This window comes from Leptodactylus fuscus, chromosome 5 (assembly GCF_031893055.1).
Source record: "Leptodactylus fuscus isolate aLepFus1 chromosome 5, aLepFus1.hap2, whole genome shotgun sequence".
In the NCBI taxonomy this organism is placed as follows: domain Eukaryota; kingdom Metazoa; phylum Chordata; class Amphibia; order Anura; family Leptodactylidae; genus Leptodactylus; species Leptodactylus fuscus.
In genome coordinates this window covers 112,852,569-112,878,288 of record NC_134269.1, presented here as the reverse complement: position 1 = coordinate 112,878,288, position 25,720 = coordinate 112,852,569, and the positions used below count along the sequence as shown (strand labels likewise).

General features: G+C 39.8%; 1 protein-coding gene across 1 annotated transcript in view; it reads right to left on the bottom strand.

Annotated features, from left to right (window-relative positions):
* Positions 1 to 24,740, bottom strand: part of PCLO (piccolo presynaptic cytomatrix protein) — a 305,609-nt gene extending 280,869 nt beyond the window's left edge. Inside the window, exon 1 of the mRNA XM_075274050.1 lies at positions 24,406 to 24,740. Within this exon, the coding sequence (XP_075130151.1) occupies positions 24,406 to 24,583 (178 nt within the window). The 5' untranslated portion in view covers positions 24,584 to 24,740. The remainder of the gene's footprint in view (positions 1 to 24,405) is intronic.
* Positions 24,741 to 25,720: the final 980 nt, after the last annotated feature.

The window sequence follows — 25,720 nt, the reverse complement described above, 5'->3', positions numbered from 1 at the left end:
ATAGAGATACCAAATTCTAACAGGGAATATAAAATCCCAGGTACGTTCACCTGTAACACACCTAATGTAGTGTATTTAATAATATGCACCAAATGTTCCACTGAAAATTTGTATGTTGCAGAGACGGGCCAGAAGCTTAGAATGCGGATTAACTCACATCACCATACAATTAGAGAACAAAGAATGGACTTTCCCATGTCAAAACATTTCAGCAATGAAGATCATATTATCACCAATAACATGAAAATTTTGGTTTTAAGAGGGAATTTTAAATCCAGGAAAGAGAGACAGATTTATGAGTACAAGTTTATGACCCTGCTTCAAACATTGCAGAAAGGGATGAATCTGTCACATGGGTTCATGGCATCCTACAGAAATCATTGAACTGAAACAGCCATAAAAGACACTCTGTGAACTTACTGTATAAGAACATTACAAACTGATGAATTGTTTATTTGTATGTAACAATAACCAATACCCTTCTTCCACCCTCCCTCCTAGAATTCTATTCCTATGTGCCCCTCTGTACATAAATATGCATCCTTCAGAAATTGTTTTTAGATATACCTGAAGAAGAAGCTGAAAGCTTCGAAACATAATCTGTCATCATTATTAGTTAACCATTAAAAAAGGTATAAACTTCTGAAGACTCTCAAGTTTTTTGTTTTTTTTATTTCCTACCCACTGGCTAACTTGATACAAAAACAAACATTTTCCTTATAGCGCATGATCAAACATTATCCATGTTTTTAATTAGCTTTGTAATTAAATCTCACAATGTTTTCAGGATCTCTCCTATCAATCCATAAAAACATTCTGGTTTACATTCAGAGGCTGAAAATTTACACAGACCTTGTGCTGCTCTTAGCTTAAAGATAGATACAATTGTATTTAGTCTGGGTAATTTTCTGTGATCTTAACAGTCTGAACTCCAACTTAATACAGTTTATGCTAAGTTCATACTAGTCTTGGCCCATTTCGAACCCAGTCAGGGGACCAGAACAACAGATAGGTGGACCACTAAAAGAGCAGTCACATATGGAGCCTGACTGACTCCATTAACAATAATGGTATCCATTAGGTGTCCATTTTTCTAATCAAATTGCTAGATGGAAAAGTTAGACTTGCAGGATTTTGGATGCACACTGAGACAGAGACTCCAACACAGATGTTAAGGAATCAGATAAAGATTAGAGATGAGCAAACACTAAAGTGTCCGAGGTTCGAAATGTTCGAATGGATTTCGAACCCCATTATAGTCTCTGGGGGGAAATGCTCGTTTCAGGGCTAGGCAACATTCAATAAAATCATACTTACCAAGTCCACGAGTGATGGTCGGGCTGGATTCTGCTGGAAGTCTTCTCCCAGCGCAGGGTCCCCGCGTCCTCTTCTGGGTGGAATTCACTCTGCCTAGGCACCCGGCCTAGGCAGAGCCGACTGCGCATGCGCGTGTGGCTCTGCCCAGGCCTGACGCCTCAGCAGAGCCAACTGCGCATGCGCGTGTATGCGCGTGCATGCCCACGCATGCGTAGTCGGCTCTGCCTAGGCCGGATGCAGCGCGGAGAAGACTTCGGAAAGGTAAGAGAAGAACCAGCGTTGATTTGCAGAATGTATAGCATTCTGCCAATCAACGCTGGTTCTGAATCGAACATTAAACTTCGAACAGCTAGTAGTGTTCGATCGAGTACGAGTATCTCGAATACCGTAGTATTCGATCGAACACTACTCGCTCATCTCTAATAAAGATAGATTTTTTGCCAAGAAATTACACACATCTACCAGGGATACAACTGTAGTAAAGTCTCAGCACTCAGAAGGACTAAGAAGCTCCTTTTACCCCTTAAAGTTAGTTCAGTTTAGGTACTGTAAACTGTAAACTAACTTGAGCAAAAACCAGGAGGGGATTGAGCAGCAGAAGGTAGAAGTATAAGTTCTTCCTATACTGTATATGTTCCATTCCTTTTGTAGCCATTCTTGACTTTAGGTAGAAGAATTACTCCAGCATGCCACTTTAAAAAATAACTTTTAATTCAAAAGGTTAAAAATACATGAACATGGGTCCCACATATGTACAAAAAAAGAAGCTTACACAGGAGTTTGTATGCTCTCTCTTTTCACTTGCTCTATTTTTCAACAAGCTGGTGGGCAGCTTTGACTGTTTGATGGACAGTACATGAGTAGATACAGATATTGCCTCTACCATTAGAGATTGTTATGATTACTAGAAATCTATAATAAAGCAGATCAAATATGCACAGTAAATGTATATTACATTACACAGCGTTGGAGAAGACTTACATCTTACCGGGACATGCAGGAAACTTATCTTTTCCTTTGCATAGAGAATTGGCATTTTCAACAAAATGCAATTAGCTGACCTGATAATAGCAGGAGATAACAGTTCTGAAAATATTACAGAATACTCAGCCCTCCTCCCTTTCAGAGAGCAGTCATGTCACCTGTCCTATAAGCCTAGATAAGGAGATGGAATAGTACTGGTGCCTTGATCCCAAAATGTAAAAATTGGGAAGAATAATTTCACATAGCAGGTAAAAGAACTAACATTACTAAAACAATATATTTAGGAAAACTCTTCAATTTACATAAACTAGCAGTATAGATAGGATTCTTGAGATGGGAATACCACTTTAACTTTATTAATGCCATTTACACAAAAAAACCCTGTGATTTGCAAATTTGTTTTATGCCAGAATCTGGCATAGAAAAATTAATAAGACTCCTCCGATGTTTGAGGAAAAAGCCACTTTTTCATTTTTATTTTTTTTTTGCAATTTTTATTAGTGTGACAAAGAGACTTGGACATGTGACTGATTGTATAATACACAGGAATACTTCTGTATTACAGTGTATTATATCTGTCAGTTTACACAGCCAGCCAGTCTGTTATGCCAGTTATGTTCTGCTTAGACCAAATATATGTAGACTTAATGGCTGAGTTGTATGCCAAAATGCTGTCCATTTCAAATGTATCTGAATACTTCTTTTTACTGTAACAAAATGTGTAGTTAACAATAGACTTTGTACTTTTTTGTATAGTATCAACATATTCCACAATAGTTCGCAATTGAGATAACATGCATACAATGACAAGAAATAGCATTCCCTAGTCATGAAAGCTTACTACGAGTGACGCTAGGTTCACACTAGCGTTCGGGTCTCCGTTCTCAGCTTTCCGTCTTTGCATGTAGAAGACGGAAAACTGTCAGAGCGGGTCCGGCCGTGAGCGTTTTATGCTCTCCGCCGTGAAACTGTTTTTTTTAAAACTGGACACAGAGTACTGCATGTCCGACTCTGTGTCCGATTTTAAAAAAACGGTTTTGCAGAGAAGAACATGAAACGCTCACCGCCGCTCATGGACGGACATCTTTCAAACCCATTCAAATGAATGGGTTTGAAAGAGTCCTGCAGGTTTCCGTCTCCTGCCTCTGTTTTGTGCCGGAAAGCAGAACGGAGACCTGGCGCAGATGTGAATGAGCCCTAAGGAGTATGTTAATGAAGAGGGAGGAGTGACTCAGTAGGGAAACATTGCCTTGTGTTGGCATGGGGATTATAAATAAAGCGGCATGATCCAATCACCAGGAAGTATCTGTGTGAGCACTGATATAAAGAGTATAAAAATGCCATGGGCAATTCTTATATTACATATATAGGTCTTCTTTACTGAGGTAACTATAGGGTTTGCAGTGGTGACAGCTGCGACTAAGCCCAAAAGCCAGGGGTCCGACAGGCCACCACTGACGCAGGACAACTGATTAAACTTCTTTGATCTCTTTTTTTATTTTCTCGGATGTCTGGTACTTGTGTGCATTGTACCGTACCCCTGTCTTCTGGTGCACTGGAGTGAGGCAGGAGAATAATATACAGTCTTTTACTGTCGGAATAGAGAATTTTGTCCTTCTAATGCCTATAGTAGCAGTTGGTCAGCGTACAGTCAAGGATGGAATCTGTAGAGGGAAACTGGGGAAGAAAAGGGGCATGAATAGGGCGTTGGTGGGTTGTCGACATGGGGGATGAGAATATTGTGCACACACAAGTTTTCATGATGATTTGTGCCCAGATGAAGAAGGAAGTAGAAGTAATCATTTGCACCAAGGGCCCATGAGCTTTCAGGGGGAGTTCACACTACCGTTACTAACGTCTATCGATGTTTTCCATCATAAGATGACAGAAATAGACTTTATCTGTCATAAACTGTGTCCGTTCCCCTTGACGCTAATGTAAGCAACATGACGGAAGCTCTCCTGTATGCACGACTATCTTCCATTGCACAAGTAAACAAACATGATGGAAGCTAGCATCATATTGTATACATTAGTATCAATGGGAACAAACACAGAATCAGTACGCGACCATTCTCAGTTACAGGTAAAATCTGCTCCTGTCACCCTATGACGGAAGACAGAAACAGACTTTAGTAACGGTAGTGTGAACTCCCCCTTAGTTACACCCTGGTCTCCTTAATAAAATGGATTGGAGGAAGAAAATCTAATGGTCCTGAACAAGTTCCACAAAATGAGAGCAGCACGGGAGAAGTCCTGCAGACAGGAGTGAGAAAATATAATAAGGGAAGATGAAAGTGCACTAGTAGGGCATTGGTTGAATGAAGTGCATGAGTAGGATGGGAAACTGAGATGAAGGCAGAGATGTGTGACATCTTTACTGTGAATAGCATTCTGGAAAGCTTTGTAGACTCATAGAGGAGTTCTGAATTTTATTTCACATGTAAGATCATCCTCTGGCAGTCCCTGTATCTCGACTGTAACCTACACAGCTCATAGCTGGCACAGATTTCAGTCTTCATCTATGTCATAAAACTGGTGTAAAAAGATGATAAATCTACTAACCAGTGTGAGAGAGCAGAGGAGTTAGACACAAAGGTCAGCTAGACTGCAGAGCCAGTCTGTTTTGTAGAATGCCAATTATTAGTGAAATAAAATAGTCTAGGCAAGAAATGATCAGGGCCAAGATTAGTGTCATTGCGAGGTGCAGACATGAGAAATATTTTCAAGGAAAAGGTTGAAAGATTTGGCAATAAACTTAAAGGTGAGAATCTTTTCCTATCATGACCAAAACTGTACCCCATAACCTGGAAAAAAATGTATCTTAGTTTTATTAAATTAACACTTACATTTCTAATTTTATTTAGATTTTCAGTGGTGATTTCATTACATGCTTCATGATGACTGAGGTCTGCCTCGATGCTCAAATAATTATTCTGAAATGGCAGCTTCATGCTGTTCATGCTGATTCCATTTGCAGTGCCTCTATGTGAAAACCGCTTATGTCTTAATGTATTACAATTAAATGCCGCAGTGATTTTCACACAATAAAAGTCTGTAAATACTGTCCCAGTATCCATGGCATCACTTTTTATACACTGAAAACGACTGTAGAAGACATGGGTTGCACTTCCATTTCCTAAAATTGCCTATTGCTGATAAGCAATTTAATAAAGAATGAACATGAGGTTCTTAGTACAAAACTAATAGTGGGCCCCCCATATCCTGACATACCAACACCATCATATTCAGTCATTTCAGAAGACAGGGCTGCACTCCATAGGGAGTGTGCACCTTTACAGGCATATGCAGATTTACAAGCCATTTTCACTCCACTGGGGGATTATGGGAAATATATGCAAATCTGTTTTCCAGGATGTAATTAGGAAAACAGTGCCTCTGTTTGCTGTCTCTCTAAGTCTCCACACGCCTATAAAGGTGCCCACTCAGTAAGGAGTGTTATTATCCCCTGACCCTGGTCTATAGTCTCTCACCTTTCCAAACTAGTATCCCAGCGCTGTGCTGATGAGGTCCAACAGATTGAAACAGCGCTGTCCACAGCTGGGAATCTGTTCCTTTTGGAATAGTTTGGCAATAATCCCTACATCTTGTCATTAGGCTTATTGAAACAAGTCATGCATGATGTTAAGGGGGCTGTCCTAAGAGATTTGCATATATTTCCCATAATTTCCCAGTGGAACGAAAATGGCTTGTAAGTCTCCATATACCTGTAAAGGTGCCCACTTCCTAAGGAGTGTTATTATCCCCAAACAAAACAGATCATGTATAGACCAACAACAGCTCTATGCAAGGCCCAGATAGTGCAAGACCTCCACACTGTTACGGCCATTAGAGATGAGCGAACACTATTTGAAACAGCTGTTTCGAATAGCAAGCTCCCATAGAAATGAATGGACGTAGCCGGCAAGCAGGGGGTTTAGCGACCGGCCGCCGGCAAAGTCTGCTTGCCGGCCATTTCCATTCATTTCTATGGGAGCGTGCTATTCGGAACGGCTGTTCCGAATAGTGTTCGCTCATTTGTAACGTCCACCATTACATTGCATAATGAATCAAAGACCATAGTTGTGCACAGACTTCTATCCTAATAAACATCACATCTATTAAAGGGTTTTCTGGCCCCAAGTTGATTATTTTATACTGATAACCTATCCATAGGACAGCTCATCAGTATTTCAGTATATAATCTGTCAGAACACCACACAGATCAGCTGTACTAGAAACTTCCAAGTGCCAGATGCTGCTTGTGGACTGGATTCCGCACCACTACTATTCAAGTAATAGGATCGTTGCTGCAATTACCCAGAACCAACACTATACATTTAATGGCGCTGCTGTGACAGTCCTATTACTTGAATAGTAGCGGTGCTACTACTCCTATCCACTATAAGGTATCAGTACATGGAGGCTGCTAGAACAATCAGACCCGACAGATGACATTCTAATGTCCTGTCCTGTAGACAAGTCATCAGTATCAAAAATCAGTTTGCGGCTAGAAAACTCCTTTTAAAATAGTGATCTAATACCCTTTTCTGCCCCCATAATAACAAAACCCTTTTCTGCCCATATGCAATAGAAATCACCACCTTTTGTGTCACCTTATGAGTTATCATAGCGCCCTCTTATAATAAATATAAATATAATAAATAATAGTCCCTGCTTATGAATAATAGCTCCACTCTCCCAAATCAGGAATAGTTTCCCCTTACAAGTAATAGTTCATTCTTACAAATAGCCCCCTCTTATAAATAATAATTTTCTCATCCTCAATAATAATAATCCCTCCATATCCTATTAATATTATAAAGGTGAAAGTTTGTGAGTTCGGATGTTTGTGTGTTTGGATGTTTGGATGTCTGTTCCTCAATCACGCAAAACCCGCTCCACCGATTTGGCTGAAATTTTCCACAAACATAGTTACTACACTGGATTGCGCAATAGGCTACTTTTTGTCACAATAGCGCACATACGTTTTTCCCAGGACCCCCACAAAACCCAAACTCACATCACTATCTCTGCAATCTTGCACACTTTGGACCATAGCAAGCCACAAAATTCATATTACTCTCTACAGCAGAGGTCAGCAACCCCTGGCACACGTGCCAAGAGTGGCACTCCTGCCATATTTCACTGGCACGCCAGCAGCACAGGACCTGCAAGAGTTAAATGAAGTCCGAGCATCCCTTCAGTGCTCTGCTAGAGCTGAGGCATAAGGACACTCCCCTTTGAGAGGGGTGCAGGAAACCCAGGAGGGGGAGCTTAATCGCTCAGGTCTCTGCCTGCTATAGTGATAGCTCCTGCCGTCTGCATCCTGCACAGGTTCCCCGAGGAGGAGAGGAAGCTGCTAGCAAAGTGCAAGTAAGAAACACAGGTCCCTTCCTTTAGTTCTTTTTCTCATTAATGTCAGGCATTTGGGGTTATTAGTTTAGTGTTAGTAACTCCATGTGCCTAATAGGAATAAACCCAATCATGTCCCTCATATTAACCCCTGTGTGCCTCATATAAAGGTTACTAATATGTGAGACATATGGAGGTACTAATAAAATACCTGAATAATGAAGATACTTAATTATTACCTCCAAGTCTCTCATATATCAGTAACTCTTACACAAGGGTTAATGTGAGGGACATGATGGGATTAATTGCTATTAATAAGAGGCACATGGAGTTACTAAACTGTCATGCACAGGGCCAGACTTATCTACAATTGGTCCTGTACATTTCAATAGACCCATACACATAGATCCTGTTTTTGCGGCTGTGTGTCCAGGACAAATTGAGCTGTAAAATATACAGCAGGTCCTATATTTGTCCTATACCTTTCCTACACCTGTCCGTATTTGCAGCCCTGTCAATTTATTTTTAATCTATAGGTCAGTAAAAACCATATCCGTGCCATTTGTGTGCAGGAGGCCTAAGGCTGAAGCACCACATTGCGTTAACACAGCGTTTTGGTTGCAAATTTTGCTGCAGTTTTATGAGCCAAAGTCACCGATGTACCGTTTCAACACACCACGAACACGTAACGGTCGATAATAATGTCACCAATATGCCTTACTGCCCACCTTAGAATTACATGGCGTCCCTTCACATAAACTAGAACTCAAGATTGGCATCCCTGTTCTACTCATGCATAATCTCGATGCACCCAGATTGTGTAATGGCACGAGGCTACGTGTCACACAACTAGGAGCAAATAACATTGAAGCCACTATTCTTACAGGAGTAGCTAAAGGTGACAGTGTATTAATCCCACGCATTCCAATTATACCAAATAATTTCCCATTTCAATTTAAACGACTACAATTTCCCCTTAAATTGGCTTTTACAATGACCATTAATAAATCCCAAGGACAAACGCTGAAAGTAGCAGGAATACATTTACCACACCAGGCTTCTCACATGGACAACTTTATGTGGCTTGCTCAAGAGTATCCTGTGCCCAAAACTTACATGTACTGGCGGAAAATAACAAATCATACAATGTCGTATATCCAAGTATATTCACTTGAAATACCTCTGTCCCAAAGACACTATGTACAGTTTATAACAACACCGTATAGCAGCTGAAATACAAATTACATTCAACACAAAAGTCTCACGTATGCTCAGGATTACAGCAAAAACAAGATACACAGTTACATTTCATATCCCATACCTTATACACAGTATGAAAACCTTACCCGCGCCTGTATATACCCACTTCTACAATCACCGCAGACGAAGTCGCGGGTACCAGCTAGTGAAGCATATTTTGAAAAGAACACGTGTCTACTGTGAAACATGGAAGAGACTCTGGGAGACTCTCTGTTCTGGGTCTTCCTTGCTGCATATGGCACACAGTGTCTTGAATCTGTGCAGGGTATAATGAAATCTCAAGACTATCAAGGGATTGTAGAGAGAAATGTGCTGCCCAGTAGGAGAAAGCTTGGTCTCAGTCGCTAGTCATGGGTCTTGCAACAGGATAATGACCCAAAACGCACAGCTAAAATCACCCAATAATGGCTAAATTGGACTATTCTGAAGTGGCCTTCTATGATCCCTGCCCTAAATCCTATTGACCATCTTTGGAAGGAGCTAAAACATGCCATCTGGAAAAGGTACCCTTCAAACCTGAGGCAACTGGAGCAGTTTGCTCATGAGGAGTGGGCCAAAATACCTGCTGAGAGGTGCAGAAGTCTCATAGACAGTTACAGGAATTGTTTGATTGCAGTGATTGCCTCAAAAGGTTGTGCAACTAAATATTAAGTTAAGGGAACCACCATTTCTGTCCAGGCCTGTTTCATGAGTTTTATTTAAAAAAAAAAAAAAAAAATGTTAAAGCATGGTTGGAAAGCAATATCTGACTTTCATTTGTTCTTTTGAATAGAATTTTTATTTATTATTACTTTTGTCAAATTCAATGTCAATGTCACCATTGTGGGTTTTTCTTTCATTAAACGAGAGCTACAAACAATTTTGTCCACATGTGTAACTATGGTACCAGTTAATTTAATGCATGTAAAACAACATGTACTGTATATTGCTCAGGGCTCGTTGACATCTGCGCCCAGTCTCTGTAAGTTTCTGTAGGTTTCTGTTTCTGTTTCCTGCACAAAACTGGGCAGGAGACGGAAACCTGCAGGAATCTTTCCAAACCCATAGAATGGGTTTGAAAAGTGTCCGGCCGTGAGTGCTGGTGAGAATTTTATGCTCTTCGCAGCGAAACCGTTTTTTTAAAAACTGGACACAGAGTCGGACATGCAGTACTCTGTGTCCGGTTTAAAAAAAACAAAACGGTTTCACTGTGGTCAAAACGCTCACAGCCGGACTCGGCATGACAGGTTTACGTCTTCTACATGCAGAAGACGGAAACCTGATAACGAAGTCCAGACGCTGGTGTGAACCCAGCATTAACTGTAGTATAAAATTTTAGATGTTATAACTTTCATATATATTATTTTGTAGCATTCTTGTTACAAATCATACATTCCCTGTGGTGTTCCCACTGTACTACTCTGTATATGCTCTGTCCTGGAAATGCATACTCGCCTAAAAGATAATAGTGATAATTGACAATGCTAAAATGCAAATTGAGGTTAAAATGCACAATTTCTGGGTAATGCTACAGTATAGATCTCTTACTGAGACCATGTTCACACTAGCACTGGGCTCTCCATTGTGAGGGTCTGTGGGGGAACTAAAGGCAGGAGAGTCTGTCTGCTAATACAGCGGTTACCCATGGACCCCAGAGACTATAATGTGGTTCACTGGGTGTCCATCGGGTTTCCAATGTTTTTATACCATTTAGTCCTCCATGCAGGCTTTTCTCTCTGTAGATTTTCAGTGGAATCTGCAAAGGACTCCCATTCAAATGTGAACCTTACTTTTTTATTGTGTGCACTACGGCTTATCTGGCCGCATTATTATTTTTTCCACAGGGAAGTGGAAATTCCATTGTAGCCTAGCAACTTAGGTACACCATTAAGGGTGCATTCACACTGAGTAAACGCTAGCTTATTCTGAACGTAAAACACGTTCAGAATAAGCGGCGTCTAAAGCAGCTCCATTCATTTCTATGGGAGCGGGGATACGAGCGCTCCCCATAGAAATGAATGGGCTGCTTCTTTCACTCCGTGCAGTCCCATTGAAGTGAATGGGGAGTGCCGGCGTATACGGCAAGCTCTGCTCATGTCGGAGCGTACACGCCGGCACTCCCCATTCACTTCAATGGGACTGCACGGAGTGAAAGAAGCAGCCCATTCATTTCTATGGGGAGCGCTCGTATCCCCGCTCCCATAGAAATGAATGGAGCTGCTTTAGACGCCGCTTATTCTGAACGTGTTTTACGTTCAGAATAAGCTAGCGTTTACTCAGTGTGAATTCACCCTAATATGGTAATTTTTAGTTTCTGAATGTATTGTTAGGACTTTGAGCTTTTGTGTATTCCTCTCAAAGGACACAAGCAATTCATGTATTGGAACACAATCTAGACCCAACTTTTCTTTCCCATAATGACACTTGAGGCACATATAGAAGTAGCAGACATCACCTCCTTAGCTGTCACCTGTTATGCTTACTGGCAAGGAGTCAGTTTTGTGCTATCAAGTAGCGTTCTGTTTTGACAGTGAAAATCAATGTGTTTCCATTGCAGTTTACTATATCTGTAATAGACATTTAGTCATTTCCATATTACTTGTGCATATTCTGCTAGCAGAAAAGGAACTCATTGAAGTCAATGGGAGGCTTTTTTTTTAGCACTGAAGTTCCACTCCAAATTCTTCACCATTTTTCTCCGTGTGACAGGACCCTGAAAGTCAAAGGGGAACCACCCAAAGGACACTTCTCTACATGTCAAGATGGTTTTTAAGCTTTATTTTTTTCTGAAATGCTGCAGTATGATTTGGATAACACGAGAGAGGGAAAGGAGGTCCTTGTTTGTCTTTTATTTATATGTGTATTCATACAAGCGGCTGTATTGATGTGACAGAGAACCAAATTATAAATCTATTATAATGCAAAGTGGGGGCATGTATATATTCTTTTTGATAAGAGATCTGCTTAGCAAATACAGATGTTTTCCACTTCCTTGACAATCATTCTCTAGAATATAAATATTGACTAGACTTAAGTAAAGATAGTGGACTTCCAAACAACTCTTAACATAAGCTCTTCTTCAAAAGGGGAAGTGATTTTCAAACAAGCAATTTCCATAGCTCTCCTGTATCCTCTGCCCTCTGTTTGTGCTGCAAAGAAAAGAACTCTAAAAACACTGCAACCTTCCTTTAATAAATGAACTGAATAGAAAACTATGATGATAGAATACTTAGGAAAGTGCATTTTATAAATACCCATAATGCCTTGGAAAACTGTTCTGATGTAATATGATAGTTACATTCTCAATTTTATTTTGTACATATATTTTTATTGGTTTTCCAGTATAGTCAGCCAAAATTACAGCAAAACATAGAAGTAAAGCTAAAGGGACAAACAGGTAGAATTAGCATATCAACTGGTATCTGTTCCGACTCGGAAAGAGTAACCTTCTCAAATTTAATAAAAATTGTTACAGGTTCCTGCAGAGGAATTTTCAGTCAAACTAATAAAGGATTGGGGAGGATAAAGATTATCTGGGTTGTGGAACGGCCTGAAACTATATACTGTAGATAGAAATGGAAACCAGTTTTTATAAATATTTTTAGACCATATTGTATGCATCTATTGACACTATATACTGAAGTATACAGTGTTTTTACTATACAACCTTAAAGGGGTTTTGCAGAATTTAAGGCCGTTAGGGCAGCTAGGCTGCACATAGAACAGAAAAAAAAGACATAACCATGTATACTCATCAGAGGGCCATTTTAATAGATTAGGTGGCCCTGTTCAAACTTTTGGCAAGTAAGCCCCCTCCCACCTACATTATTTAATTTCCCCTGAATTAACATCCTAATTGGAGGAAGGTTTTAGGAATTACAGCTCTGTAATATGTAGCTGGGTTTTGCCTGGAAGAGACGCACACTTGCTGGCACTCCAGAGTGTTTCTGGACTTGGATGAGTATAGACGGCTGTTCAAGTCATTTGGCCTATATCTGACTATATCTCTTCCTTTCACTATCCATTTACAATCTGTATGGATGTATGTTAATGAGCAATACATATAGATGTCGATGAGTGAAGGCACGATCTCTACTGTAAGCTTATATGGTTTAATAGGGCAAAAAACATTTTATTGCTATTTACCCCTGATGAGTGGGTGCATTTATATACATTACATACCAGGAAACGTGCATGTCGGGTCATGCTATTTTGTTTGAATGCTATTGTGTGTTTTACTAGCCCTTCTTACTTTGGCATATACAAATTGTTGGAAAGGGTTAATCAGGGACGGACCCTGAATTAGGGTGTGGTTCCGGACAGGGCACTGGCTATGTAGGGCGGTGACCCTGTATTAGGCTTTAGGGTGATTTTAGTCCCTTTCCAAGACTATCCTATAGGGACTGTCGTTATTCTCTATATTTCACTCTATTTTCACATGAAATGGCCTCTTTGGAATTTTTCCTTTCGATCTTTTTTTGGAATTTTCCTACCACGGATTGAAGTCGGGTAAGTGTGATTGGTTACCTTACTTGGAACCGCCGTGTCCACTGTAAACTATTCCGTGGTTGTGGAGTTGTTCCATTGTTTTCTATGAGGTGACATGTCAGATGTGTGACTTTTTTTTTTATATTTTTGTGTATATTTATACTTTTAACTTATATCATTAAACATTAAGTCTTATATCTTGATTGCTCTTTTTGGATTATACTCCACCATGGTTTAAACTATATCTGATATCTAAGGACATACATAGAGTTGAAATCACTACCTGCCACCTGGAAAAATAGGGCATCACTCGAAAAGCAGGACTGTTGGCAGGCTGAGGGTGCCCCTAATACCATAAACCCAGTGAGGATGTACTATGGTTAAAGTGGCCCTACCCTAGTACCCCCCGTTGTGTCCTAGTCCCCATTCTTTCCAGTCCCAAGAACTTGCTGCTCAGAAAGCTGAGGGAGGCACATGACTGCTAAAGAAGTGGTGATGTATATGAGTGACTCCCTTTTCAGTGACTGCTGAGCCCAGTGATTGGTTACTGGTATGTGAGCCTCTCCAAGGAGAGAAAGAAGATAGAGCAGAACATTGCAGTGCCAGAGATAGCAATTTTTTTGTTTTACATCCACCCTGACTACACTTAATTTAGCCCTAAATCATTGAAATCAATGGGTTAAAAAGCCTCCAATTGATTTAAATGTGTTACGCGCGTTAAACTCGCATACCAGTAACCAATCACTGGGCTCAGCAGGATTCGTGTCAGAATCAACGCCACGTTACATTGTGTGAATACACCCTAAGACAAGGCAAAATTAGAAAGTTAGTGCCGTCTAAAACTGTTCCAGATTTTCAAAGTATCTAATGCTGTTTGAAGATCTGACATTTTTAAGCTGTCTATTCTTACTTTACACCACTTATTAGTTAATAGCACAGTTTTTGGATATACAGTTTTGCATATTAATCTCTGTCCCTTTTTCTATAAGCCCTGTCCCCTGTCGAACAAGATGCAAAAACTAAAACACATAGAAAATGAAGTGTATAGCATGTTTATGTTGGGGGGAAGGGGGGAGGCGAGGAAGGGGGGGTCCGTAAAAAATGTCAAAATAATGGTGCATGTTTATTAGTTTATCTGCTCCATTGATTGCATTAAGGCTAGTCACACATACATTTTTTTGATAGTCTGTTTAGCCTGAAACCCCAGGAGGTGTAAACACAGTGTTTTGTCTGCAGCAGAAAACCATCCACACATTGTAGAAAAATACCTTTAAAGAAATGCTGTGATTTCCAAAACCGCTGTGTTTTTTGAAATTGCAGCATGTCAATTATACCTATGGAAACAATGGTGGTTTCTATATAGGTATAAATGAAGCAGCTTTCTACAGTAGTTGTGGCCCGCTATGTGGACCTTAACCTTAAAAGGACACTACAAAGTAGGACATGTCCTATTTTTGGCAGTTTTGATGGCCGCACGTCCCCCTTTTAAGTTGATGGATTTTTATTTGACTGATGGCCGTTAAAAGAAAAGTGGAGCTTGGTCAAAACAAGGCTTTGACGTTTTCTAATGGTGTGTTAAAAATGGATGCAAAATGGAATATAATCAACCATCAAAGTTGAAAAAAGACACATAGATGCAAAATGACCATCAAAAATGCACCAATTTGTTAGTTTCTGAAAACCACTATATAACCATGGCCTTGTGAATGTAACTTTACAGACCCAAATGAAATAAATCACTTTCAATAATAAAGTATATACAAAATAACATGTTACATCCACAACATAAACTAGAGCAGTTATCACTAAGAAGGAATTTTGAGTTCTAGCTCAGTGTTCCTCAAACTTTTCAAACACTGGGCACATCTGGAAAAAAATTCCATGGGGAACGCCTAACAATCAACTTTTATTAAAAGACCAAAAAAAGTCAGTGTTTTTATGGCAGTTTTTATATTTACAAATGAAACATGTTAAATAAAATTGTTTCACTTGTGAAATAGGAAAAGCTCAACAAAACCTGTATCAAAACTGCATGCATTTTTTTCCAGTACAGTTTGAACTGCACCACAATTGCACCTCAAAGTTGCCCCATCCTATACTTCTCAATCAACTACCCCAACACATATGATAATTCATCTTTTACCTCACCCACCATCCCACAATAAATTCACTATCACCATGGTGTGTCAATTCTTAACTGTTCCCCCACAGTATAATGCTCTCTAGAGGCCACACACATAGTATAATGCTCCCCAGTGGCTCCTAATGCACAACTCCCCCCCCCCCACACACACACACACACCCTAGTGGCCACCACACAGTGTAAATCTCCCCCAGTGCCATCCACACAGTAGGTACAATGCTCCCCAGTGGTCTCAAATAGTATATATAATCCTCCTTAGTGGTGGACACATAATGCTCTACTGTGGTTACACACAGTAGTTGGGTCTGCCATATAACTTAAAAACAAAAGCAATATTTATCAAACCCCATTCTCAAAGAGTTCCCTTCTCTTGTCTGCTGCTCAAAGCATCAGGCCTATATAAAGCCACAGACACCACTAAGAGCAGCCTGAACGGTGGAGCAAGAAGCTAAAGGTTTCTGTGAAGTTGAATCAAGCCATACGGCCATCTTCCCACCAGAATGTCGCTGCACCTCTGAAATCAGAAATACAAACTAATCCCAGTTAGTGCTTACCAAACTGCTCATCTATAAAATGTTCATTAAAGGATCTGATGTAATCAAAAGAGATAACAGCGGATTTAGCATATGATGCCAGACCCTATGTTTCCATGGGATATGGGGAAATTCAAATTACTGGTTTATTCTAAATATCATATTTACTGCATAGATTGTATATGCTTTTAAGCAGGTCATATACAGTAAGTAAGAGATAATGGTTTCTGGTAAGTATCTATTGTGTATGGGGCAGCCCTGCTATCCCTTGATACTGATGGCATAGTATGGATTTTGAAATGTCATACTCTTTGTTTGCCAAAGAGAACTGCTTATATCCTTCTCTTCATGCCGGGTTGTCAGTCTGTGAAGAATGTTGCCTATACAAGTTCTTATTATCTGGCTACTAAGTGAATAATTCTGGCTCCTGGAGTGGTGTCTTCAAAGTCTAAAATAGAAATCACTGCAGACAGAGACTGAATTTTCTGAAATGCTCGCTCATTGTGATGACATGATCTGTCTTTAATCTGAGTTTTATTCATTCAAGGAATATTAAGCATGTCACCAAGTCACCAGTCACTTTGCTTTTTACTTAATAGATTATACTATATAATGTCTTTCATCAATTTAAGTGCACTAGAGTGCACCTCTCCATCGATATGCAGTACTACCATATTATACAGTACAATCCATGTTGTACAGTAGACTATTGAGGTAAACATTGTATAACATCCATTACAGCATCCGCTACTGAGAATAGATGATGTCACGGCTTATTTACTCCCCTCCCTGCACAGAGAATATCTAGAACACTCTCTAATAGGGACTATGGGCAGACTGTGCTGTAAAGCAGATCACTGAATACTGTTAATAGAGCACAGGAGAAGCTCAAGCAAGTTGGAAAATAAAAAGTCAGCAATCAGAAAATTAAAAAAATATTAGAAAAAATATATATAATTCACCTTAATAAATGAATTTAATTAACTATGGTAATTCATTACATTGAAATAGGTGATACATTTACTGTTAACTGTTAAAAAATTGAGAAAATACACATTTTTTCTATCCATACAGTCACATTATTAGTATATTACAGGGTTACTTGACACATTTATATCATTTATCTACCAGCCACTATTTAAAGTCAAAAAGTTGTATTTATGCAGTATGTACGATAAATTCCTAGATTATTCGGCACTTAGCTTGCATGTTTGACCATCTTTACTAATTGTTGCCATCTAAATACATAGTTTAGAAACATAATGCTTTATTGAATCATTATAGGTACTACTGGGCCTACTGTATGTTGTCATTATCTCCGGTTTCAGCAATGTGCTCAAAGGACTCTTGATTTCATTCCCAGTACCAGATTGCTTAAGCGTGACATTTGTTACAGAACTGTATTCTTCAGTGGAGAGACTCAATATTTTAACATTGGAATGCTGGGATAACAGAAGACAACAATGTACCAGAACATGATGTACAGTATACAGTATTGTGGATCAGATGACAAATTGATGGGAGCCAGCTATGTACAGAACCCATTGCACAGAATATGCATCTAGTAATAATAAAATAGTACCATCAAATTTATGAGACTCAGCTCTCAAAATGATACAAACATGTATATAGTGCAAACTAGGTTGATGCACTTGGTGTTGTATTACCTTGAGGTGCTACTACATTCTCAAGAGCAGAAGTATACAAGGGACTCAGCCAACCACAAGGAAGGTTACATGTGTTCTGTAGATGTGTGAAGAAATGCTGTCTGTTATTTATAAGAAGAATATGCAAATCTGTCTCCCAAGATGTAAACAGGGAGACAGTGCCTCTGTTATGCAGCCCTCTATTCCCAATAGAGGGCAGCATAACAGAGGCACTGTTTCCCTGTTTACATCTTGGGAGACAGATTTGCATATTCTTCCCATGTTCCCTTGCAGTGGAGCAACTATGGCTGCATAAGTCTCCACACGCCTGAAAAGGTGGTCTCTCTCTAAGGAGTGACATTATCCCCATAATCTGGTCTCTCAGCCTCTCACTTCTACCAAATCAGTTCTCTCTAGGCTGCGCTGATGAAGTCCAAAGAGACAGAAACGGTGCCGTCCATAGCTGAGAAATTGATTTGGTTATAACCCCGCATCATGCAGTAGAGACCTCTGGGAAAGTCGGGCATGATGTTCAGGGTCTTCCCAATAGAGAGCAGCATATCAGAGGCACTGTCTCCCTGTTTACATCTTGGGAGACAGATTTGCATATTCTTCCCATGTTCCCTTGCAGTGGAGCAACTATGGCTGTATAAGTCTCCACAGACCTGAAAAGGTGGTCTCTCCTTAAGGATGGACGTTATCCCCATAATATGTTATTTATAAGGACATTTTAAATGAGTCTCAATCCCTTTGTGCTTCAAGACATCACTGACCATATCATTCTCAAGAGAACGAAATCTCATGAGTCAACACCTACAAACTAAGCATTCTCAAGTCACTAACAATGATGAAATGGAGAAAGCCAGATTAAAATCAGAATCAGGTTTACAATGCTCTCACTAGACTGTCTATAGTTTGCCTACTGGTCATAGAACAAGTTATCTGGAGGTGCCATAGCCCTAGTGTGTTCTGATAAAACACCTGGCAAACCAAAGTCTAACCTCAGTATTTGATTAGTCATACACATTTAATACACATCAGCTGAATATTCTTTCAGCTATCGCTTCTGATACCCAAAAGCTTGGCCACGCGGGCATGGTTCTCAATATGGAAAGAGAAAAATGCCTATGACTGTGGCTCATCCACTTGAGGATAAATATTGGACATGTTGGAATCCAGTATGCCTGACTCCACTCTCCCCATCATTTATTTTTTCAAGAAGTCTAATACTGACAGAAAAAAACTATCCAACTGGAATTGGTAGGTTTGGTGAGCATTGTTTTGACTGATTTTCTATTTTGCCTTATAAACCATGCTATTTAAGGCTTTCGAAAAGGAAATCTTAAGCCTAATAAACACAATTGTAATGCCAATGCATAGTAAAAGATCAGGGCGATAAGCAAAACTCAAATCAAGTGAAACATTTTGCACATCTCGGCTAAAAAATGCTGTTCTGTAAGACACCATTTAGCTAGTCACAACATTATCCAGAAAACCCTTGGTCTAGACTTTTGAGGGTAACTTTGCAACTAGAAATATTTGTCAACAGCAAACAAATTTGCCAGCTGTTTGTATTTTATTGTATTCTCAGCATGAATACACCAAGCTGTACCTAAAGTGCCTTACTCTTTTTCAGTATACACATCACTGAGCAGCCGGGGTGTGATGGCACAACATGCAACTAACTCAGCAAACACTTCTATGCTAATGATCCTTTCCTAAAGATGTGCAAAATAATAGGGGTAATGGATGACTTTTGAAACAAGTTTAGTCCTTCTAAACATCAGCAGCTCAAATTCCTGCAGACAATAAATAATGGCCATGACCACAGCATACTCACTCCCTTTCTACACGTATATCACTAACAGTATTACCAACAATGTATGTCACCAAACACTGGACTAACTGGAATCACTAAAGTGGATTGTCACATGTATCTTTAGCTGAACTTAATGCTGCAGGAAGTAAATTAGACCTACACTAAATTCTCATCCCGATTCCAACTCATATATGGCATATTCAGACAGCTGTATAAAGAGTCATGACTAGTAAGCATTAGAAAGGAGGAATATGTTCTAACAGTGCTTATCTATATACAGTGATTAAGACAAGTGAAGAACTCTTAGGGTAAGTTCACACGGGTTTCTTTGGATCGGAACCTGAGGCGGAGGCCGCCTCAAGTTCCGATCAAAAAACCGGTGCACTGCACCGGCATCCAGCTACGCACTCCGCTCCACATTAAGCCCAATGAATTGGCCTAGTCCGGAGGAGGGAGTGCGAAGCAACTTGGCCTGAAGAATGAGCATCTCGCTTCTTTTTTCCAGGAGCTGGAAGAAAAGGCTCCCGGAAAAAAAGACCTGACCGGCTCCCATTGATTTCAATGGGAGCCGTCTTTTTGGTCAGGATTTTGAGGCGGATACGACCTCAAAATTCTGACCAAAAAACTCAGTGTGAACTTACCCTCAAGATGCTCAAAACAATTCCACTACAAGTTATACATACCCTTTCCTCTAACTCCCCAAATGAGTGTCTAACTATTTACACTAATATAACCCAAAATAGATTTTCTTATACACCTCACAATAAAATCTCTGAAAGAGAACAAAATGCCATACATCATTTCACCCCTGCACCCCTGAACAATTTGGCTTCTTTTTTTTCTCTACACCTGTCCACCTGGTGAAAAGGTATGACTTCCAATATGTTATATGTAAATTAGTTCTTATTCATCAAGGAGGCAGTAACCTTTTGTTTTGTTTTTTTCAGATAAAATAAAAGGCTTCTGACCCTCCATGGAATAAGAGCTAATTTATATATAACACTCCAGGGGTCATACATTTTGAATGGGTGGAGACATTTTTTTTAATAAGTTGCAAAATTAAAAATGGGTACGATAGCAATTAAATAATGTAGGACACAGTGTTTTGTACTTAGAGGCAGGTTCCAAGGCCTGACTTAACTTCCCATAGCAAAAAAAGAACAGTGACAACACAACCCATTTTTTCCCCACAGTGTTTTTCACAGCTTCATCTTTCTATTTCGCAGCTTTCTCTTTCTATTATACCTATAGGAATTTTCTACAAGGTGGAGATGGGATTCGCTACTTGACTGTGGCTGTAAATCACCATGTTTTTTTCAGCGGTTTTCCGCCATGGGCAAGCCACAGTGTTTCCACCACGTGGGGCCCCAGCCTTAATGAGATTTCATTGTGATTTCTATGAGAAAATCTATATTGGGTGTTGGTAGTGGTAAATAGTGAGCCAGTTGGAGAAAAAGGTAGGTACAATTTGTAGTGGATTTTTACTTACAGCATGTTTTGATTATTTTCATGTCATTTAGCATTCTGTGTTTGGTGACCGTTTCTCTTTAACATGATCTGACATTGTCTTTTGTCACACAAATATTTGGCCAAATGAAACAAAAGTACTGGAATTCCACAGCCAATTCCAAGTTTTATGTAGTAGGATTACTAGGAATGGTAATCTGCAATATGCAGTATAATATAACAATGATTTTAGCTAGAATATAGTGTTTGTTCTTTCATTGTGTATCAAATATTTCTCACTATTAATAAATTATGAGAATATATGATCTTGGGAATCTTATCTAACCTGAATAGATTTTGAAAATGAATCATAAAAATATAGTGGATCGATCTTTAAAGGCAGACTATTGTTTCTGTAAATCACAAGCATCTTGAGCTTACTGAAGGCTATAGATTAGCAGTCAACATGGCACTCTCTACAACTTTCCAATTTCACCAAAATGCTGTAAGAATAACAAACTAAGTTACACTCCCCTTTCAGATCCCGCCACTCCCAGTACCTAAGAGCCTTTTAGTTTTTCTATCCTGGCTTCCAATAATGACATTTTAACACCTTCATGTGACCACTACAGCCAATCACTTACTGCAGCACTGACCTCAGAGGTGTCCTTAGCATCCAGTGACTGGCTGCAGCCAGGGGCGTAACTTGAGGGGGCGCAGTTGCACCAGGGCCCAGGAGCCTTAGTGGGCCCATAAGCACTGGCAGCTTCTATCTGACCCATAAGCCAAGGAGACCCACAGATTACCCTAACCATACTAAAGTGGATTAAACTCCTTAGCACCCGTAACCATCACTATTAAGAATTTGCTGTAGGGATGAGGTAGGGGGCCCTGGACAAAAGATTACACCGGGGCCTACAAGACTTTAGTTATGCCACTGTCTGCAGCAATCACATGACCATGTCAAAATGTGAACACTGGAGGTCAGGCCGAAGTAGCAAGTATTAGTGGCACGGGGAAAGGGTAAGAGTATGACATAGTTAAATTAAAACTCTCTAGAACTTTTTGCAAATGCCTTTAAATGCCATATGAGCATTATTATACATACTTTTTGAGCTTGCGGATAGATGAATAGATGTACAAGAGTATTTCATATGGAATAACACAATACTTTTTGCTTTCCTGCCATGTGTGAAAATTCTAATACACAAAAGTCTGTTTTATCTAAGTTAATTGCAGGTTCTGTTTCCTTGCCAGTTTATTTTTAATTTCCTACAAATATTTTTTCATTTCCTCAGAAACTGATGTAACTGGTAGTTAAAACTAATTCAATTAAAAGTCAAGTAAACTAGGCCGTTGTAAGGATAACAAAATATTCAGAATTTTGTATTCACAGAATCTTACAAATTGTAAGTGTAAAACTGCCTGACGTATTTATCAGAGTGATTACTCTGGAAATAAAATAGTTCCCAGCTCAGGATAATGAGAAATTGACTCTAAAGGGCTGCAGTGGGAATCTGCTGTTATGTGCAGCCCTACGCTATGTTTTCCTCAGCAAAGTTTAAGTTTTAACACAGTCATTCCCAGTTTCTGCCACCCTTAGGAAACTGAATAATCAACTGATTGGAATATCAAGTAATGTGATATCTGCTAAAGCAATTACTTCAATTGTTAATGCCAATAGAGCAAGAAACTGATTCAAAGCATATATTATGTAGCTTTGGACATTGCTAAGTGTAATACTTCAAACTCTAGTCATTTTTTATATCTTTTTTTTACCACCTTGCCATTCAATACAAGGCTTGAACTAGCATACATAACCACATGAGCCCTTTTGCTCTAGCTTAGTTTTACATGCAAATTGCCATTTGCAATGGTTCTCAGACTGCACTCTAAAGAAATCTGAAATGAGATAAGCATAAAAGAAAGGCCATAACATCATGAATAGACAAGAATTGCAATCAATAAGCATTCTGGCAGTGATGGTGGACAGTTTCCCATTGATAGCACAGTGCTATATATCAATATACAGTCCCTCAGAATGGCTATGCTGATCTTTAATGAATGACAGACATACAGAAGTGTAAATCTGTGGTACTGGTCACTTTATGTTACAGATCTGTTACAACCACTATGGATACTAGATTTTAAGTTCTTATATTCTATGGAGAAGTATGAATTCTCATTTTACTGATATAGCTCAATTACATAACATTACAACTTGGGAACCTAATGGTATACATTTCTAATTAATTATATATACATAAAATGCAGACGCACATAGAGTACTGTACACACTGCTTTTATAAAATGAAATACTAAAGGCAGGTGCATCCTGAAATATCCACTGGTACATGCAGCAAGAACAAGCAGAACCAAAGTAATATCATTAATATTAAGGATTTCTTATATTGGTTATTCTTTAAGAGAACAATCACATCTTGCATTCCTTACACCATGGTGTATTCAGCAGGCAGAACTTCAGCACCATGGACAAGGCTAATCTACTGAGCGGTAATGAAAGCCCAGCTCAATCCTATAGCCATGACATGAGCCAAGGATCAGGCAGCCTGGTCACGGCACTGGCATCACAACCTCACTGACCACTACCTCTCAGAAAAGATCAACATCTCACACAATATTCTATTACAATGTGAGGGCCACCATAAATCCTGAATCATAAATCTAATCCATTATTAATCATGATTCCTCTTCACAGCATGGATCTGGGGAGAATGATCGATGTGCAAGCGCTATTTAAAGGAGCAGGAGCCTTGTACAGAGAGAGCTGCACCTAGGGAGCCTTATATAGAGAGAGGATCAGAAGCCTTGTACAGAGAGAGCTGCACCTAGGAGCCTTGTATAGAGGAAGGAGCAGGAGCCTTGTACAGAGAGAGCTGCACCTAGGAGCCTTGTATAGAGAGAGAAGAAGGAGACTTGTATAGAGAGAGCTTGCACCTAGGACCCTTGTATAGAGAGAGAAGCAGGTACCTTGTATGGAGAGAACTGCACCTAGGAGCTATATATAGAGAGATGAGCCTTGTATAGAGAGAGCTGCACCTAGGAGCCTTGTATTGAGAGAGGAGTATGGGCCTTGTATAGAGAGAGCTGCACCTAGGAGCAGCACACTCATTCATGCAGAACATGGGCACGTCCCATCACCAAGCACACTGCCTCCACTTCTAGCTGCCATACAGTGCCAGCCTTACACGTTCATCACATTTGACATGTACAGCAGCCAGCCATCTACACAGGGAAGGGAAGAGATTACACAAACAGCTTGTCACGTCCTTCAAGAAGGGGGAGGCAAAGCAGCCTCACATCAGACATATTGTGACGGGGGAAGGTGTAGTGAGGATCCACCCGTAGCCAGCACTGGGGATGATACACATACACTGGGGGATAATACACATATATAGGAGGGGGGAGACATGCCTGAGCGGTGGGCGATCAGTCGGCAGCTCCTGCGCCCTTGACATGACGGCAGCGATCTGCTTCCTCTCCTCCTCGCTGAGCCGGCTCAGATCAGCCTCCATTCCAGCAGGGATCTGGGCGAAGTCCCCTCTTCCATCAGCCAGCCCTTCTCCTCCTTCTATGCTGCCCTCGTTGCCCATGTTGCTTGGCCTGCTGCACGGTATATACTACTAGCCTGATGGGTATTCCAAGTCTCTGCCTGCGATCATCTAATCCTAGGCTGCTTCCTCCATAGTGACGTGCTCCAGCTATAGTGATCCGAGCTGCCCGGCTGGAGATGCTACGGCTGGCAGTCTCCTCCTCTCCTGCACAGTCAGTGGAGAAAAGGGGGGGAGGGAAATACAGCCCACTCACAGTACTCTTCTTAAAGGAGCAGGCGCCTTGTATAGAGAGAGCTGGAATGCAGACACTGCTCCTGTGAAGTTCATCTGTTGCACTGAAGAAAAACCTCCTTGGCTTAAGACAGTTATGCAGACCACGAAGATAAATTCCAGCAACTCTATAAAACACAATTTTAATTTAGTTTAAAAACATCATAAAAATTGCACACTAGGTTCAAAGAATCTCCATAAATTGCCACGAAAATCTGATGCGTTTCTGAGGAATAAAAAAGTCTCCTTAATCATAGCCTGACATGACAAAACTGACTTCATGCTTCTATTAACATATTTACATATACACCTGTGTGCAAACAAGACTGACTGGATATTAACCCTTCACTAGACAGACTATCACAACCAATGTAAAAAAAAGTAATGCAAAAACAAGAAAAACAAAACAAAATAAACACAAATGATGTGAAAAAGACAAATATGAAAAATATACACTACAAATAATGAAACATATGCAATAAATAACAAATGAAAAGAAAGAAAATCATAACAATGAGAATGTAAAGTCTATAAAAGAAAAACATGCAATTTGACAGATAATGCTAATCTCACTGATGTTGTAATGAAGCGATAATTCATAATTCATTATCTGGAAGAGATAATCGCATGTGGAAAAGCAAGAGTAACATTAGACATGGACTTGAGTAAGTATATAAACAAAAGTCAACATACTGATACATTGTAGCTACAAAATTTAAAACAAACACTCACATGTGCCTGCTTGTACTTATACTATGGATATATTACCGCAAATTGTATCCACAGATCAGAACATGGTAGTATACATGTGCGAGATTACAAAAACCTGGCTCATTCTGTGAGCCTCAGAACAATCATTCCATAATGACTTTGTATGCTACGCATCCATTGAAAAAAAACATCAAG